The sequence below is a fragment of the Acipenser ruthenus genome, chromosome 15, assembly GCF_902713425.1.
Source record: "Acipenser ruthenus chromosome 15, fAciRut3.2 maternal haplotype, whole genome shotgun sequence".
Lineage (NCBI taxonomy): Eukaryota > Metazoa > Chordata > Actinopteri > Acipenseriformes > Acipenseridae > Acipenser > Acipenser ruthenus.
Genome location: NC_081203.1, coordinates 20808470 through 20824159, shown reverse-complemented (window position 1 = coordinate 20824159; position 15690 = coordinate 20808470). Strand labels below are relative to the sequence as shown.

The 15690-nt window shown below is 39.5% G+C and overlaps 1 protein-coding gene across 1 annotated transcript in view; it reads right to left on the bottom strand.

Annotated features, from left to right (window-relative positions):
- Positions 1-6492, bottom strand: part of LOC117422305 (formin-1-like) — a 132985-nt gene extending 126493 nt beyond the window's left edge. Inside the window, 2 exon segments of the mRNA XM_058987413.1 lie at positions 769-2775; positions 6419-6492. Of these exon segments, the coding sequence (XP_058843396.1) occupies positions 769-2656 (1888 nt within the window). The 5' untranslated portion in view covers positions 2657-2775; positions 6419-6492.
- Between the last annotated feature and the right edge of the window lie 9198 nt (positions 6493-15690).

Below are 15690 nucleotides of genomic sequence, written 5' to 3'. Positions count from 1 at the left end.
ACTCATTGTGTTACCCTGAGCAAGTCACTTAACCTCCTTGTGCTCTGTCTTTTGGGTGAGACTTTGTTGCAAGTGACTCAGCAGCTGATGCATTGTTCACTCACCCTAGTCTCTGTAAGTCGTCTCAGATAAAGGCGTCTGCTAAATAAACAAATAATAACAAAAGGCAATTACAGTGTCAGTACACTCCTACTTCATATAGTTTTAATAATAGTTTTAAAAATTGCAGAAGAGTATTACTCCTACATATTATCCTATGCAGAAATATACTGTAAGCCCATAGGTCTCTCCTGATTATCTACCTTTATAACAAAAACACCATGGCTAGGAACTGCCTGTATAACTTTGCAGAGACAATGAGTCAGTTGTAAAGACGGCAGCTCAACTCATGGAACAATGGTACTTCAATGTCTATGGCTGTGTCTGAATTCAAACTCTACCCCGTAGACTATAATGAATATGTGCTTCTTCCCTTCCATCTCACTCCCAAATAAAGGCTGTGACACACTTCCAGGCATGCTTTATTGAAAATGTTTCTTTTATCCATAATGAGAGAGAAAAAGAAACTGCCTCAAAAGAAACTAATCTAGTTTGTGCCAGGTGAGAAACATGCACTTCTCTTAAGATAACACAAGCTACAAGCTAAAGAATTAACCACAGTCTAGAAAAAGGAAATAGATAGAGGTGTGAATGCAATAATTCTCAACTCTTAATTCTAATAAAGTCAATCAATCGCATCGATCAACGGGAGACAGGAAAATCACTAACCTGGGGCTGGAACACTTGCTCCATTGCGTTTCCCACGGTTACCCTGCCTCTCTCTATTCTGACTCAAGTCCAGGTGTGTCACGGTGCTTTTGTTCCCATTCTGATCCAGAACCTCTGAAGTGGGTCTCTGTGTAGGGGGCTCCTGCACAATGTCTATTGAAAAGCCTGCAGCAGGTAGAGCCTCCTCCTTCTCTGTGCACTGCCGGGGTAGAGGCAGGATCCTGTGTTTAAGCTGCGGGCTGGGAAGTCTGGAGGACAACGGGGACGGGGCAGGTGACATGCGCTGGTAACTATTGGACGAGGGGAAGGAGCTGTTAAACACGTTACATACAGCAGCTAATGAAGGTGAAGTGGGGCTCTTGCCCTCTAATTTAAAACTGCTGTTTCCCTCAGCACTGTACTGCAGGGGTAGCCTCAGAAATTCTGGGTTATTTTTGTCTAGGCTTAATGCACTTTTGCTGTCCCGCGTTCCCTCTAAAACCCTTGAGGCGGTTCTGCTTATTCTCAGGCATTTCAATTCGGCGGTTTCATCGAAACTGTCACTTTGTATAACTTTAAAAAGATTTCTATTGACCACTTCGCCGAGATTGCATGACTCATTGTCAGAGAAAGCTGCTTCCCTGTGCTGCCCCGAGCCAGAGCGATCCTTTTTATTGCAGTCCTGAGTCAAACTTAAACTGGATTCTGAATCAGCCACAGGTCCTGCGAGTACATCTTCTTTAGTGAGAAGTCTACTTTGCACTACAGTGAACCCTGAAGTGACGCTATCATTTGCTGCTTCTGCACACTCTTTGCTTTCCACCGACTCTCCTCGGTGCACTTTCTGCACAACAGCTTCCACCTCCTGCAGTTTAGCAACAACTTTAATCCCAGTTTCTCTTTTGTGAACTCCATGTTGGTAACGGTAAGGCTGATCTGCAGACTTCTTAACAGCCTTGCCAGGTGAACTGTGCTCCGACATGCTGTCCATGTAATATCCACACATACTCCGCTCCAGTTTAATGTTGTCTTGCTCATCCAGGAAGCTGCTGCCGTACGAAACCCCATACCCTGTGAGCAACTCGTTATCATACTCAGATAATTCACTGCACAGGTCTGTGTCTGACTCAAAGTTTTTGGAGTGCTCTAAAAATTCCCAGTCTTCCTTTTCTATCTTATCCTTTTCCTCAGAAGCTGACGTGGCACTGCTTTCCATGCTGGTGCAGGTCACTACTCCAGGGTCTTTGGGACTTGCAGGAAGTTTGCTGTAAATGTTCCTGTCTTTTCCTTTAGAAACACAGACGGAGGAAGACTCTGTGTCACTGTACACTTTCCTTTTGATTTTACTCTGCAGAATCCCTTCTGCGCTATCCCTCTTCCTAGTGCCAAGTTTCTTCATCTTTCTGCTTTTGGAGGCAGTTTTCTTCCGCTCAGTCGATATGGAAAGTGACTGGAAGTGCTGTACATCACTGCTGCTGCTAAAGCGCCCGTCTTCGTCGCCTGTCCGCAGGTTCCCACTCTCCGGGTAGCCCTGGAGTTTCCCATCCTGGTTTCCCATTTGAAATCTGGTCCTGCAGTAGGCGCATATAGCAAACAGATCCGTCAGGACCCTCTCCTGCTCTGCAGTCAGCTTGTGAGACTCTGTAACAGCACCCTTTGTTGTTGTTAAGTTCAGATGCTTCGCAGTGCTCTCACAAGACTGGGCCTTCTGTTTTGCTCCCTCCGGCTCCTCCTTTGCCTGGTCATACTTAGCAAAGCAGTTAATGGGCTGGTCCTGTGAAGAAGCACTGCCCTTGTACGTAAATCTCCTGACTCTTCCCCTTGGAAAATACAAGCTGATGTGGCTCAGCTCTTTGATGGGTTTATGCAGTTGGTGCCCTGTATGCCTGCCTTCCATTATGAGCCTCATCTAACTATTCGTGCACTTAAATTAAGCGGTCAGTCTTCTAATAGTCTGTAAGGCACAGCACATGATTTGGAGAACGGCCTAAAAAGCTTTTGGTTTTCATCTTCTGGGGGATCAATTGCCTGTCAAAAAAAATAACCTTATTAAACGTTTACTGAATACTGAAAACACATCATTCCACTGCAGTTATAGCATCCATATGTTAATGTTATTTTTAATAGTGTTTTACCATAGCAGGTGGTGTATTGCTGCTACACTGGCATGTTATATATAACACTCAATTAAAAGCTTTCCCTGTGTGTTCTAGTATAAAGTATACAGACTGGCCCCTGTATCCTAAAGCCAAAATGAAAATCACTATGATTTTCTTTTTTCTTTGATGAAAGGTTTTCAACATATTTTGCATCATCAGCGTTGAAACCCCTGAAGACATTTTTCTGGATTCCTCCCAAGAGAGTAGAATTTTTGAAGTGGTGGATGTGCAGCTATTTCTGTCCCCTCTGAAACTGTGTTTCTTATAGAGATTTTCCATTTACCAACTCACTGTTGCCACAGTTGCCGAAGGGGCAGTAATTACAGTTACACACCCTCTAGTGGCCATTTCTAAAACCACCTCACTTCAAAAAATAACTTTAATAAGTGTTAAGCCATGTTTGTTGTAATAGTGAATACCAAAATAGAACCCAAAGCTATTACTGTTGCAATAATACTATATAAAGTTTCACCTAAAAAAATATATATATAGTCTACATTTTTGAAGGATGGCCAACCAATACAGCAAACTATGGTACTCTCACTAAAAAGAAAATATAAAATAAAAGTAAGAGAGGCAATGCCAGGGCACCTCTGGAATAATCTACACTCTTGTCAAAACGCTTGTTTGCTAAAGTAAGAAGATTATTTTATAATCAAAACCAAAACCAAAAAACTTGAGTAGGCACCATTGGCTCCTGCAGTGAAGGGTGAGTCCAGCGATCACGAATTTGCTGGTTCAAATCCTGGTCATCCTGAGTTGCCAATCTTTGCTGGGGGCCCATAGGGAGCGCTGCACTGGCCTGTGCACTCCCGTGGGCTGGGAAGGAAATTGTCTAGTTTGCCTCATGGCACTTGAGCGCCCTCTACTGGCCTGGAGACTTCTCAGAATTGGGATTGGCTTGACAGCAGTAATAAATACAAGTTGCCTACTGAGCAGTCAGTGGGTTGCAGAGCTGAGGTGACATTTAAATTGGCCATTTCAAATTGGGTAGAATTCTTGAACAAAATAATAATAATAATAATAATAATAATAATAATAATAATAATAATAATAATAATAATAATAATAATAATTACATCCAGTGTCATTTTTACTCCTCTCTCTGCCTGTGTTTAGTTTAAGTATTTTAAGTAGTTCTGTGTTTTCTCATTTGTGGCACAATCACTCTCCTTCCTGGCTTAGTGAAGTGAGGCAAAGTGAAGCTATTGATCAAGCACAACAGGTCGCTTCCCCTGTCCCACCACCTCCCTCTGCTCTGTGGTAGTGGAGCAGAGAAAGAGAAGGATAAGGGGAGGCTCTTATACTCTCTGAACAACCTCTCCCTGCTCCACCGCCACAGAGCAGAGGGAGAGTGATTGTGCCACAAATGAGAGAACACAGAACAAACTATTATTGTTCAGAGAGTATAAGAGCCTCCCTTTCTCCACTCCACCACCACAGAGCAGAGGGAGGCTGTTCAGAGAGTGTAAGAGCCTCCCTTTCCCTTTCTTTGCTCCACTGGCACAGAAAGTGTAAAACGTGGGAGTGACATGAATTACGACTGCACTGAGATTTTTAATACACCAGTATATAAAGACACTGTCTGAGGAGGTTTATTTGGAGTCAAGTGCCAAATAAACCTTTCACAAAACTCCTGATGTCAGAACGGATATTATTTTCTTATAGTTTATGTAAGACCTGATCAGTAAACCTTGGATCACTTTTAAGAATACATTTTCTGGACTTGATCCTAAAGCATTCAATGCTACTGCTTGTACTGCCTATTCGTTTGCAGTAGATTTGGTGGTCTAATTATATTAGTTTATTGTGGGATAGACAGCATGCAAGTCATGGGAATAGACCACAGTCTCGATGATGTAAGACCGTTCCATACAGACAGACTGCACATTGATCATACTTATAGTAAAGGGTTAGATTGGATCAGAAACACAAAACAATAATACATTAAATAAAAGACACATTCTAAAAATACCAATTGTTTTCTCATGGTCTAACTATAATAAAGTAAACCTATTTGGCTTTAAACATACATGTCCTAAGGAGGGTACTTTTTTGTTCTTTTAAAGCAGAAATAAACGTCATCAAATATTTAATCCCATTCTATTATTATTATTATTATTATTATTATTATTATTATTATTATTATTATTATTATTATTGTGAACCCAACAGTGATCTAACCATCTAGACCATTGTTCCTAATAATATGGCCCACTCAGGTACAGTATCTCCAGGTACTTGCTGCTTTACATACTTGCTGTTTTGTATACTTCACAAACCCCCCAGGTTGCCAGAGCGCCAGCCACTTACAAATCTGAAGCACTTGTGACCTGCTGCATGACTGATGAATGTCTAGTTTGAGACGAGATTAAGAGACTTTTTGCAAATGTTTTTAACAGTGTGTAGTTTCGCCCTGTAGACCTATTTTGTAGTTATTAATTTGGCCCCTAACTATTTCAGTTATTAACTGCTTATGGCAAACCAGTGAAACTAACAATAACAATAATGTACCCACATCCTTTCATGCTGCTCTGATCTCTAACCTCCAAAGTCAAGCTCAATTCAGGGCGACACTGCCAAGTAAACTCAAATTCGTTTCTCAACCGGTTATAAGGTAAGGTGCTTTCAGCTACACTATATATATATATATATATATATATATATATATATATATATATATATATATATATATATATATATATACAGATCCTGTAAGAATAAAATTATAATGTTTCACATAAAGTAGGAAGCTATGGATTTTTAAACTATATTCTAAACCCCTGAGAAAATGATCAAATGAATGATGTTCAAAGTAAAATAATGTAGATAAAAAGAAAACTTTGGACTGATCGGCGCACCTACACACTTCCAGTGACCCAAGACGAGCACGGTGACATGCAGCATCCTTTAAACTGTACGTCGCAAAGAGGCACTTTGATCTGGCTATGGTATTCCCTTCATGTTTGCATCTTCCCTGTTCTCCTTGTCCGATCCATTCGGCCATGTCCCATACCGAGATGCAACATTCACCGCTCATTTAGCAGCAGCGTCTTCCTTTACAGCAAACCAGTCGCAGAGAATAAAAAGGATGCAATAACTATTTACAGTAAACTAATATATTCTTGTCTTTGGTCCATGCGGCACATACTGTACAGTGGGCTAAAAATACCCCCGCTGCAAATATCCTCGGTTTGCTTTTTTTTTTTTTTTTTTTTTTTTTTTGTTTACTTGCCTCATCATCGAATGCCACAATAATGTACAGCACTGTATACAACTCAATTATACAATGCTCGCCACAACAGTCCAAAAAACTCTTAACATAGCATATAAATAGTACAATTCCCAGGGGAATATTAACTTTACATGATGTGTCCTTTTCATTATAACCTTTTAATAATGACAAATGAGAAACAGCATCATTTGCTATGCAACAAGCTTCTCTTCGTATAGCCTACACTAGACAATATAAAACTGTATACAAATTAAAAGATGTACTGTACTGTACTTACGTATTCGCGTTGCATCTTCACATTTTCCATACATATTCCAAAGACCCTTAAGATTCCAGCCAGCTGTCTCTCTGTGGAACTGCACCCTCGGCACAGTTACTGGCAGCGGGATCAGCCATTCAAATGCCGCAGTGATCCCTGATCGCATTTTGATTGGGGGGGAGACAGAAATCCAGCCCCGCGGGCAGTCGAAAGGAGGGACCTGTTAAACAACATCTGCAGTCTCACAGGTGAAAAGGGGAGCGATTTCATAGGAACTGAAGGGTTTTCCGAGCGGCCAAAGGTGGTCAGCACTTTTGATAAACTTTATTTATGACAAAAATAAAAAGCCATGAGAGAGGACAGTATTAGCAAACATACATATGTATACTGTTGTAGACTATTAAATAATGCTGGTGTTGTTCGGCAATAAACAATTGAAACGTATTCTGTAGCAGACACTGCTGCTTCACTGTGTACCAAATGTGATTTGTGGTCTATATACAAGCTGCATCTCCCTGTTACAAGTCAGGCACAACAGGCAAGGCAGACATCGCCAAAGGCTGGTAGTGTCCAATTGGTTAGCAGGTGCTTCCATATCCAACCTCTGTAATTGATGTCATGTTGACCATTTGCCAGCTAATGCAGGTGATTGCTTTGCAAGGGCTGGTAGTCAGTGACCTTGCCTCTGTGGGCTTTAACTCTCTGAACTGGAGATATTAATGGCTGCGGGCAGAAAATCTGGGGACAACAAAGTATTATTCCAACCTAGTGTTAGTAATTTCACGGTTTGGTATATTCTTTCTGAATAGCTTATATAACCCATTAACCAAATACATTCAGTGCAGTGTGTTTCGTACAGTAAGTCACAGAGCTGTTCAAGCTGCTGGATTTGCTGGGGAGAGGAGCAGAATTTTCAAACAGACCCAGGCAACCCTCAATTACATGACTCATAGTATGGACTATGAAACTACCCACACTTCACTGGTAATCCAGTATTGCTATAATACCACGCAGCATGCTATAATACAATAAATTATACTGCTAGAACACTAGAATAAATATTCAGCTCAAAACACCACGAACAAATATATGAATACAGACTTTAACAAATTTAGCAACTTTGCGATTTACTTCAGTTGAATGTTTGGTTCTAGAGCAGTGACAATCAAAAAGGGACGGGACACCAGAAGAGAAGGCAAGGGGCTGCACATTGCATCCATGTTGTGTTTGTACTTGATTTGAACAGCTGACTCATTATACATGAACTCCCTTTCTACATATAATTTTATTCTATTTATAGTTATTACCACAGTTCTCATATATGTGATAAACCCCACCTGATTACCCTTCAGTATTTCTACTATAACATTAAAATAACGTTTTACAGACCCTAATTAACACTAATCTTGCACTGGTTAATGTTAACTTAGGCAGTGGTTCTCAACCCTGGTCCTGGGGAACCACTGTCCTTATATAATTTTATATTTAACTTGAAATCTCCAACTGTTTAAAATAAGTAAGAAGCTCTGCTTAGTTCCATTAAGGGTTCAATTAAGTAATTGAGAGATTGGTTGGAACAAAAAACACCAGGACAGTGGGTCCCCAGGACCAGGGTTGAGAACCACGGAACTTGGGTAAGCCAGTCCAAGATTAGGGTTAATCAGGGACTGTGAAACCACCACAAACTGAGGTTGGTGTTATATTGTAATACAGCAGAGCAGAATTGAAGATATAAAACCAACTAAAACTGTAGGTGTACAGAATAGAAATGGGTTCAGGTTAGGGTATATTAGAAATCAATTGCCTATCCAGTGGTACTCAACTCTGGCTCTCAAGATCCAGTCCAGTCCAGTCCAGTCCAGGCTTTTACTCCAAGCAGGTTCTAAAATAGTTAATTGAACCTGCTAAGAGGCAATTACCTAATTTAAGACCTGCTTGACATAAAGACCTGGGCTGGAATGGATCTTGAGGGCCAGATTTGAGTACCACTGGTCTATACAGTCAAACTTGCTTACAACAGCCATTCCCGGGACTGTATGAAGCGGTCTTTAGAGACGAGTGATTTTTGTGGTCTTGAGAATTTGTGGAACTCCGAATTCGAAGCAGGTTTCAGGATTTGTGATGTTAGACAGTCCCCTGAATCAGACAAGCAACCTTTTAGGAAAGTTTCTCCTAGAAAAAGCAAAGCAAAGTGTAATAAAGCATAATGAAAGCAAGCATGGTAAAGCTTAGACAAGCATTATAAATTCCAGAGAGGTATGTTAAAGCATGGCAAACGATGGTAAATGCATAGTATATCCCTGGGAAATTAAAATTAGGTGAGTTTAGTTTAGGGTTTTTAAACATGATTTATATCAGAACTGTTTTGTTACATTGTGCACGTTGTGTGTGTCTGATGATGTGCACATGCAAAGCTGATTATTCAGCTCAGCTCGGATGAACAGTAACGGTTCGTCTCAGCGATTAGGCTACCCATTTCAGCAGCAGGGGCAGTGTGCCCTACATTTACAGCTCTGTGACAGATGGACGAAAAAGCTGAATTTAATTTGAGTACATCTTTTTTTTCTGAGAATGCATCCGTTCATTTGTTTTATGATTTGATTTAAAAGAAGAGCCAGCATAGTTTTCTTTAAACAGGAGGCGCTCACAGATAGCTTTGAAAGCGATGCAAAGCAATAAGTACTGCACATTCAAATTTACAGTGATTGAACTACCATGTATACAAACCTGATTTCCTAATTTAATTCATCGGAGGTAATCTGAAATCAAATTACATTGATTTTTAATTCCTGTTGAATTTTCCCGGTCATTAATAAGCCCCCAGGATGTACGCAACTGTCCTAGTGTCAATTAAAAAAAAAAAATCTCCTAAGTAGGACTTTATATTCCTACGTATAATTTTTTTTAAAAAAAAGAAAAGTCCTTCGTAGGAGATATAAAGTCCTACGCAGGAGTTAAAAAGTCCTACATAGGAGATAACTGTGGTATTTCACACTTACATTTCTCTTTAAAGATCAAGTTCTGAAGTGGGATGGTTTGACAAATGACCACTAGGTGTGTGCAGCTGCAATTTCTGTCCCTATTGCAAGGAAGGCAAACATTACGGTTACACGTCCTAGTTGCTATTTCCTCTGCACAAGCCTGGTTAAACAAAATATACCAAAAACAGCAAGAGACAATTATACAAAACATAATATGATATTAAGCAAAATATTCAGAAAATGTAAATGTGTAAATCCCTTTAAACCAGGGCTGTTCAAAGTTGCCCCTTCCACTCATAAGAACATAAGAACGTTTACAAACGAGGAGGCCATTCAGTCCATCTTGCTCGTTTGGTTGTTTGTAGCTTATTGATCCCAGAATCTCATCAAGCAGCTTCTTGAAGGATCCCAGGGTGTCAGCTTCAACAACATTACTGGGGAGTTGGTTCCAGACCCTTACAATTCTCTGTGTAAAAAAGTGCCTCCTATTTTCTGTTCTGAATGCCCCTTTATCTAATCTCCATTTGTAACCCCTGGTCCTTGTTTCTTTTTTCAGGTTAAAAAAGTCCCCTGGGTCGACATTTTCAATACCTTTTAGGATTTTGAATGATTGAATCAGATCACAGCGTAGTCTTCTTTGTTCAGGACTGAATCGATTCAATTCTTTTAGCCTGTCTGCATACAACACTCCTGGTCTTTGTTCCAACCCTGTTTTAATTGTTTAATCAAACCAATTAATCCTCCATCCAGACCCAAAAATAGTTAATTATATAATTGTACCTGTTAAACAGTGAAATAACCCTCCAGGATTGTAATTGGACACCTCTGCTTTAAACTCAATTAAAAGCATTGACAGATACACTGGTGCAGTGCACAGTCCTGGAGCTAGGGGGCAGTGAAAAACAATTTGCCTTTCACGTTATTCAGTGTATAGAAATGCTGAAGTCAGCTTCCACATTGCAAAGCAAAAAGGCAACGAACTTTATCAGAAAATGTATTTAAAGAAATGTATCCAGCTGTACATGCAGAGATATTTATAGGATGCCTGCTGTAAAAGGGCCTACTGTGTAAGTCACAGTCCTGCATTTTATTTGTTTTCATTGGCGCACAAGTGCAGCATTTCACAGATACACACACTGCATTAAATGAAATCCCTGCAGGGCACAGAATGGTACAAAGTTGCCTTTGTTGATGAATAAATCATTTTCACCACATGCAGGGTCACCCTGCTGAGGAACAAAAAACACTGGACGTTGTGGAGGCTTTGCTGCAGTCTGGTGGATTCTACACAGCCCTCCTGCCAGAAGTAAAGCACTGCCCTGAATGCAGAGTGGAAAGAGGTTTTCAGTCCTAACTGCGGTACTGTGGCAGCTATAACAAACCAACAACAAAAATACCTGAGTACAGACATTGGAATAAATAATGTGTAAAGTAGGCGGGTTGAGTTTAAAAAGATAACAATGTTACATGATTTGAATGGAATGTGGAAGGATTTTCAGTCCAGGCAAGCATCTAGGATTCTTCAGGCAAGTTCAAGGCCAGATAAAAGCAGATTTGAAAAAACTTAACTTGGAGAACCAAGAAACACTCAGCATTATTGCAAACACCTTAATGTAGTAAGAGAAATGTAAAACAGCAATTAAAATGACATTTGAAACTACTTACTGTACATCTTTAAATTGTATACGTAGACACACATTGTTACAGCAAATGTTAAAATAAATCTGAATATAAACATTTATCTAAATCTACATTTTCATTATATTTGAAAAAAATTATGAAACGTTATGTATTTATTGGTCCAGTATCAATGGAGTTTGTTTTGTGTTTACAGTTCCTGACCCATTAAAACTTGGTGTAAGCATGCAGTAAGATAGATAGTGAAATACAGACAGCATACATGATATTTATTCAAATTACTAAAATAAATAACAAAACAACAGGCCATTGTGGTTGCATTAAGGTGAAATAAAGCAGAAGAGCTGCCGGGGGCGGTACAGTCAAATCTAGTGGAGTCTTCTTCTGGAGTCTTTTTAATGTGAAGCAAATTATTGGTTCTGGTAGGAATTCATTAAGACCTTCCAGTTAAAACAGAGAGATGCTGCAGGGGAAGAGGGTTCCTATGGTAACCTGCAAACTATGATTCATACCTGTGATACTGTGAGAGGGAGGTTTGCTTATTAAATTAGGGAGACTTGTGATGCTATAACAATAGTCCAGTACAGAGACTCATTTCTTTTGTAGGGCTCTATTCATAAAGGTTAGCAATTGAGCAGGATCATTCACTAGACTCAATTAAAAAACATCATTCTGCAGCTCTGTCTGTCCCTGCTTGAGAGAGCTGACGAACTGAATGGTGGGGTTTATTCATGACAGGAATGACGTGCTCTCTCGCTCTTGTCTCTCTGTCTCTCGCTCTCTCTTCTCTCTCTCTTGCAGAGATGTGAGTGGACACTCTCATTGTACCTGTCTTCACTGTGCCTGATGGTGCCAGGTTTCCTCACCTCTATAAGTGCTGAATTCACAAGCACCAAAAACAAGGGTAAGAACTAAAGATTATCATGTGTTTTTTTATGTGATTCAGCTTTGTCAGGCTTGCATACTGCTGTTGTTTGACTGTGTCTCCTGGACAGTCTGTGCACAGCTATCCCACATGACAATGGTATAAATGCTATCAGGAGGGGGCTCTATTACAAACCACATGGGGTGTCTCTCTGCATCCAGTGGTAAGCAGCACACAGCCAATATGAACACAAGTTCAACAGAGAAAGATTTCTCTAATGGTGCAATTACTGCCTTACCACAACTTGTTTAAAATATTGACATGAGTCTATTTTAATGACCTTCATATTGGCGGGTTATTTCACTGTATTTGTTTTTAAAATGTTATATTGTAATGTCAATAAGTGGGGCAATAAATCACCCTAGAGGGATAACCCCAGCTGGATTAATACAGAGTTGCAGAGTGGCGGTATTAAGATCCGCCTCTGATTAGATGATTAAAATGGACCCAAATAACTATTACAGGACTAAATGTCTCTTTTTCACTTTAGGTGGGCAGCAATGTTCATTACAAATTAGAAAAACAGATTCGCTGTGTTTGCAAATCATTCACGTCTAATGCAAGTCTGGCACATTGCCAGTTAGCTTGGCTTGACCACTTTTACTACCAGGAGTGTCCCACAAACTCTTCCACTTATTACTGATTCCGAAGAGCAAAGAATGTGACAATTACATTCTAACATTAAAAAAAAACCTGCAAGCTAGTACATGGGAGACATGGTCTTATTGTTATTCAATAAGTATAACAATATGTTATTCGTAAGGAATGGTCGAAAAGGTATGTCAGCATCCTTAACGTAACCAGGGATAGAGACCAACGTCTGTCTGTCTGTCTGTCTGTCTGTCTAAATGACATGCTAAAACAACCAGACTCCATTTGTGGAGCAGACTGCAGTGGCTTCATATAACTGCACTTGATTACGAAGCAATGGGCAACATACCACAAAAGGTGCCGATACGATACGGTAGTTATTGAATATGTTCTTTTAAAAAAAGTCTCATATACCAAATTGGGGAGTAACTGTAATCTGATTACATTTTTTTTAGCACCTTGTGACTGTAATAGTTCATTTTTCAGAAAGGTAATGAAATGTGGAAATGGATTACATTTTATGTGAAAAAATGTTCCTCTTACTTACATTTAAAAAAAGGACTACCAAAGCGTTTCAACAGTGTAAGCCTCCCCTTACATGTCACATGAATGCTCTTTTCATATCCTCTTGCTAGAAAATGACACCAGAGGAGGAAGCGAGTGGGTTCGATAGCTGGATCTTCAAAGAATATTTAGAGCTGCAGCCTGACCAAACTGAAAAGCAAATCTCTGTAAAATATAAATTCAGATTTCAAGTAACTGTAACAGATTGCTTTTTAAAAGTAACCTTCCCAACATTGAACAAAAGTCACTATTTTAACAGTTCTCAAAATTTCCAAAGTATTGAGCAGGGCTGGAAATAAGACTCCTATTGCATAGCAGTTTCACCCATTCCAGGTTTTAGTACAAGCTTGATTAGCCCCAGTGTATAGGTAACAAGCTTAGGTCTGTCATATTAAACTCATAGTAAAACCAGAAATGGATCAAACAGCTATGCAATAGGAGTCTTATTTCAATCCCTAGTACTGAGAAATATTTCTCATGGAAATTTACACCATTGAGTGTCCATCACTTTGTTAGTCATGTGTCATTGTCTGTACTGCAATACTTTGAAAAACTTTTCACAAAACAGCCTGAACTTGGTAGAAAGTTATAACCCGATTGAAAAGCAGCTGGATTGGTTTCTAAGTAGGTCAATCTATTTGTCAAAGAAACCCCTTCCTATTCTCTTCTATTCCATACAAACCTTTCTACTGCTCTTCTAGTTCATGCCACTAGAGGCCAGGCTTCTGCAGCACAGCAGATTTTATTATTTAAAACAAACTTCCGATGGAAGCCCTTATCCAGCTGGCGATATTATCCTCCTGTGGCACAGAATTTGCGAGAGAATAAAGGGGAAGTGAAGAGATAGCTGTTTCTGAGGATTACTAGATGTCAAGGATACCCTTAAGCAATTTAAATCTTTTTCTTTGAGAACCTTCAGTCATAAGAAACTAAGTGAAGGTAGACAAACTTTTCGCTGCCTTTTCCAAAGTCATTGCTGTTTTATTTAGTGTATCTTTGGGACGTGCTTGTCTGCTATTGCAGTTGAGCAGCTTGTGATCAAATGGGCTTAAGTTGCAGATTTCAAGTTAACTATAACACTCGGGTCACATGGACAGGGTTTGGGAAGCCCTGTGCGAGATCTAAATGCTTTGTGAATATGACCTTGTACAGTAAGTCTTCCTGTTTTTTCTTCTCCATTCACTATCTAATAAAAGGACCCTACCTGACACCACATAGGTTCCTATATGCATCATGCACCACAGAACCTAAATGTAAAGCTCAAGTGGGGCCCTATTTTCTGTAACACAGGAAGTCACAACATTATGACTTCACCTGTAAATGGTCCTTATGGGTCCTTATGGGAATAACCCTGAGACATAATTAAAAACAAAAAAAAACTATATGAACATTGTTTAGATATTTTATTTAACATCATGTAATCAAATAAACTACAAGATGATATTGTAAAAGTCTACCGGAAGCCATAATAGTAGTACAGTATTTCATGCTAGATTTCAAAATGTCACGTTTTTTAATTTGTGTCAGTTTTTCGTTAAATACAAAGCTGTATGTAATTCAGTATGTTAAGGTAACATTATGCAGCAGGTTTCATTTGACTTTATGAAGCAAAATGAGGGTGATGCAAAACTTTTGGCCATAGCTGTAGTACGGGAGCACAATAGCCATCTGATCAATTTGAGACAGGCAAGAACCAACAAGCTCTGGATTGTACAGTTCCCTTTGCACTCCAAGCAGCAGCACTTTTCCTATGTGCGCGGCTGGGGGTGGCCTCTGTTGTAATGTGAGAAAGCCAGTGGTATCTTCTTCATATTGAACGATACTGTATATGATATTTACAAGCATTCTTGCCGGTTAATCAGTTCCTTCAAGCACACACTGACTCCAATGCTTTCACTTCAGCCAGTCAGGTGACAGAGCACAGGGATTGATACGACTGATCAGTAAACTAGCCTGACCTTCATCCACAGTACTGACCTGTAGAAAGTGTGACTTACTGGACTGCACATGCTTACAGACAAAGGGGCAGGCACCTCAGATTATCTGCAGTACAATACTTGGTAAAGAAAGTTTCATCACAATTGTATAACAGGGTTATAGTGTGTGAAGTTCTACTTACATATGTGTTCCCCCCCCCCCCCCCCCCCCACAAGGGTTAAAATTTGGAACATTCTGGCAAATGTATATTAAGCCCCAGTAGAAACAGCAATCATATTTAGGTGATTACTTATTTTAGATACCAATGTAATCCCAGTATGTAATCTGCTGTATAGTCCATCCAATTCCTACAGTAACCTCTCATTATGACCAGCTTTAAATACACTAACCAATAACTCTTTGACATATTCAATATTGTAGTAATGTGACTATTAATTCACCCATAACTTTAATCACACTCAATGAAAAATAGAATGTGAAACTAAGTAGACACATTTTTAGGTTGCCTTTATCAGTGTAATGTACATTTGTAAATATACTTGAACTATATAGACTATAGATTTTGCTCATATACATGGTATACTGGTATGGACGTTTTCTCCACTTTCTATTGGTATGTTATTGTGCAGTATGCATTGGTTATTTTGTATTAT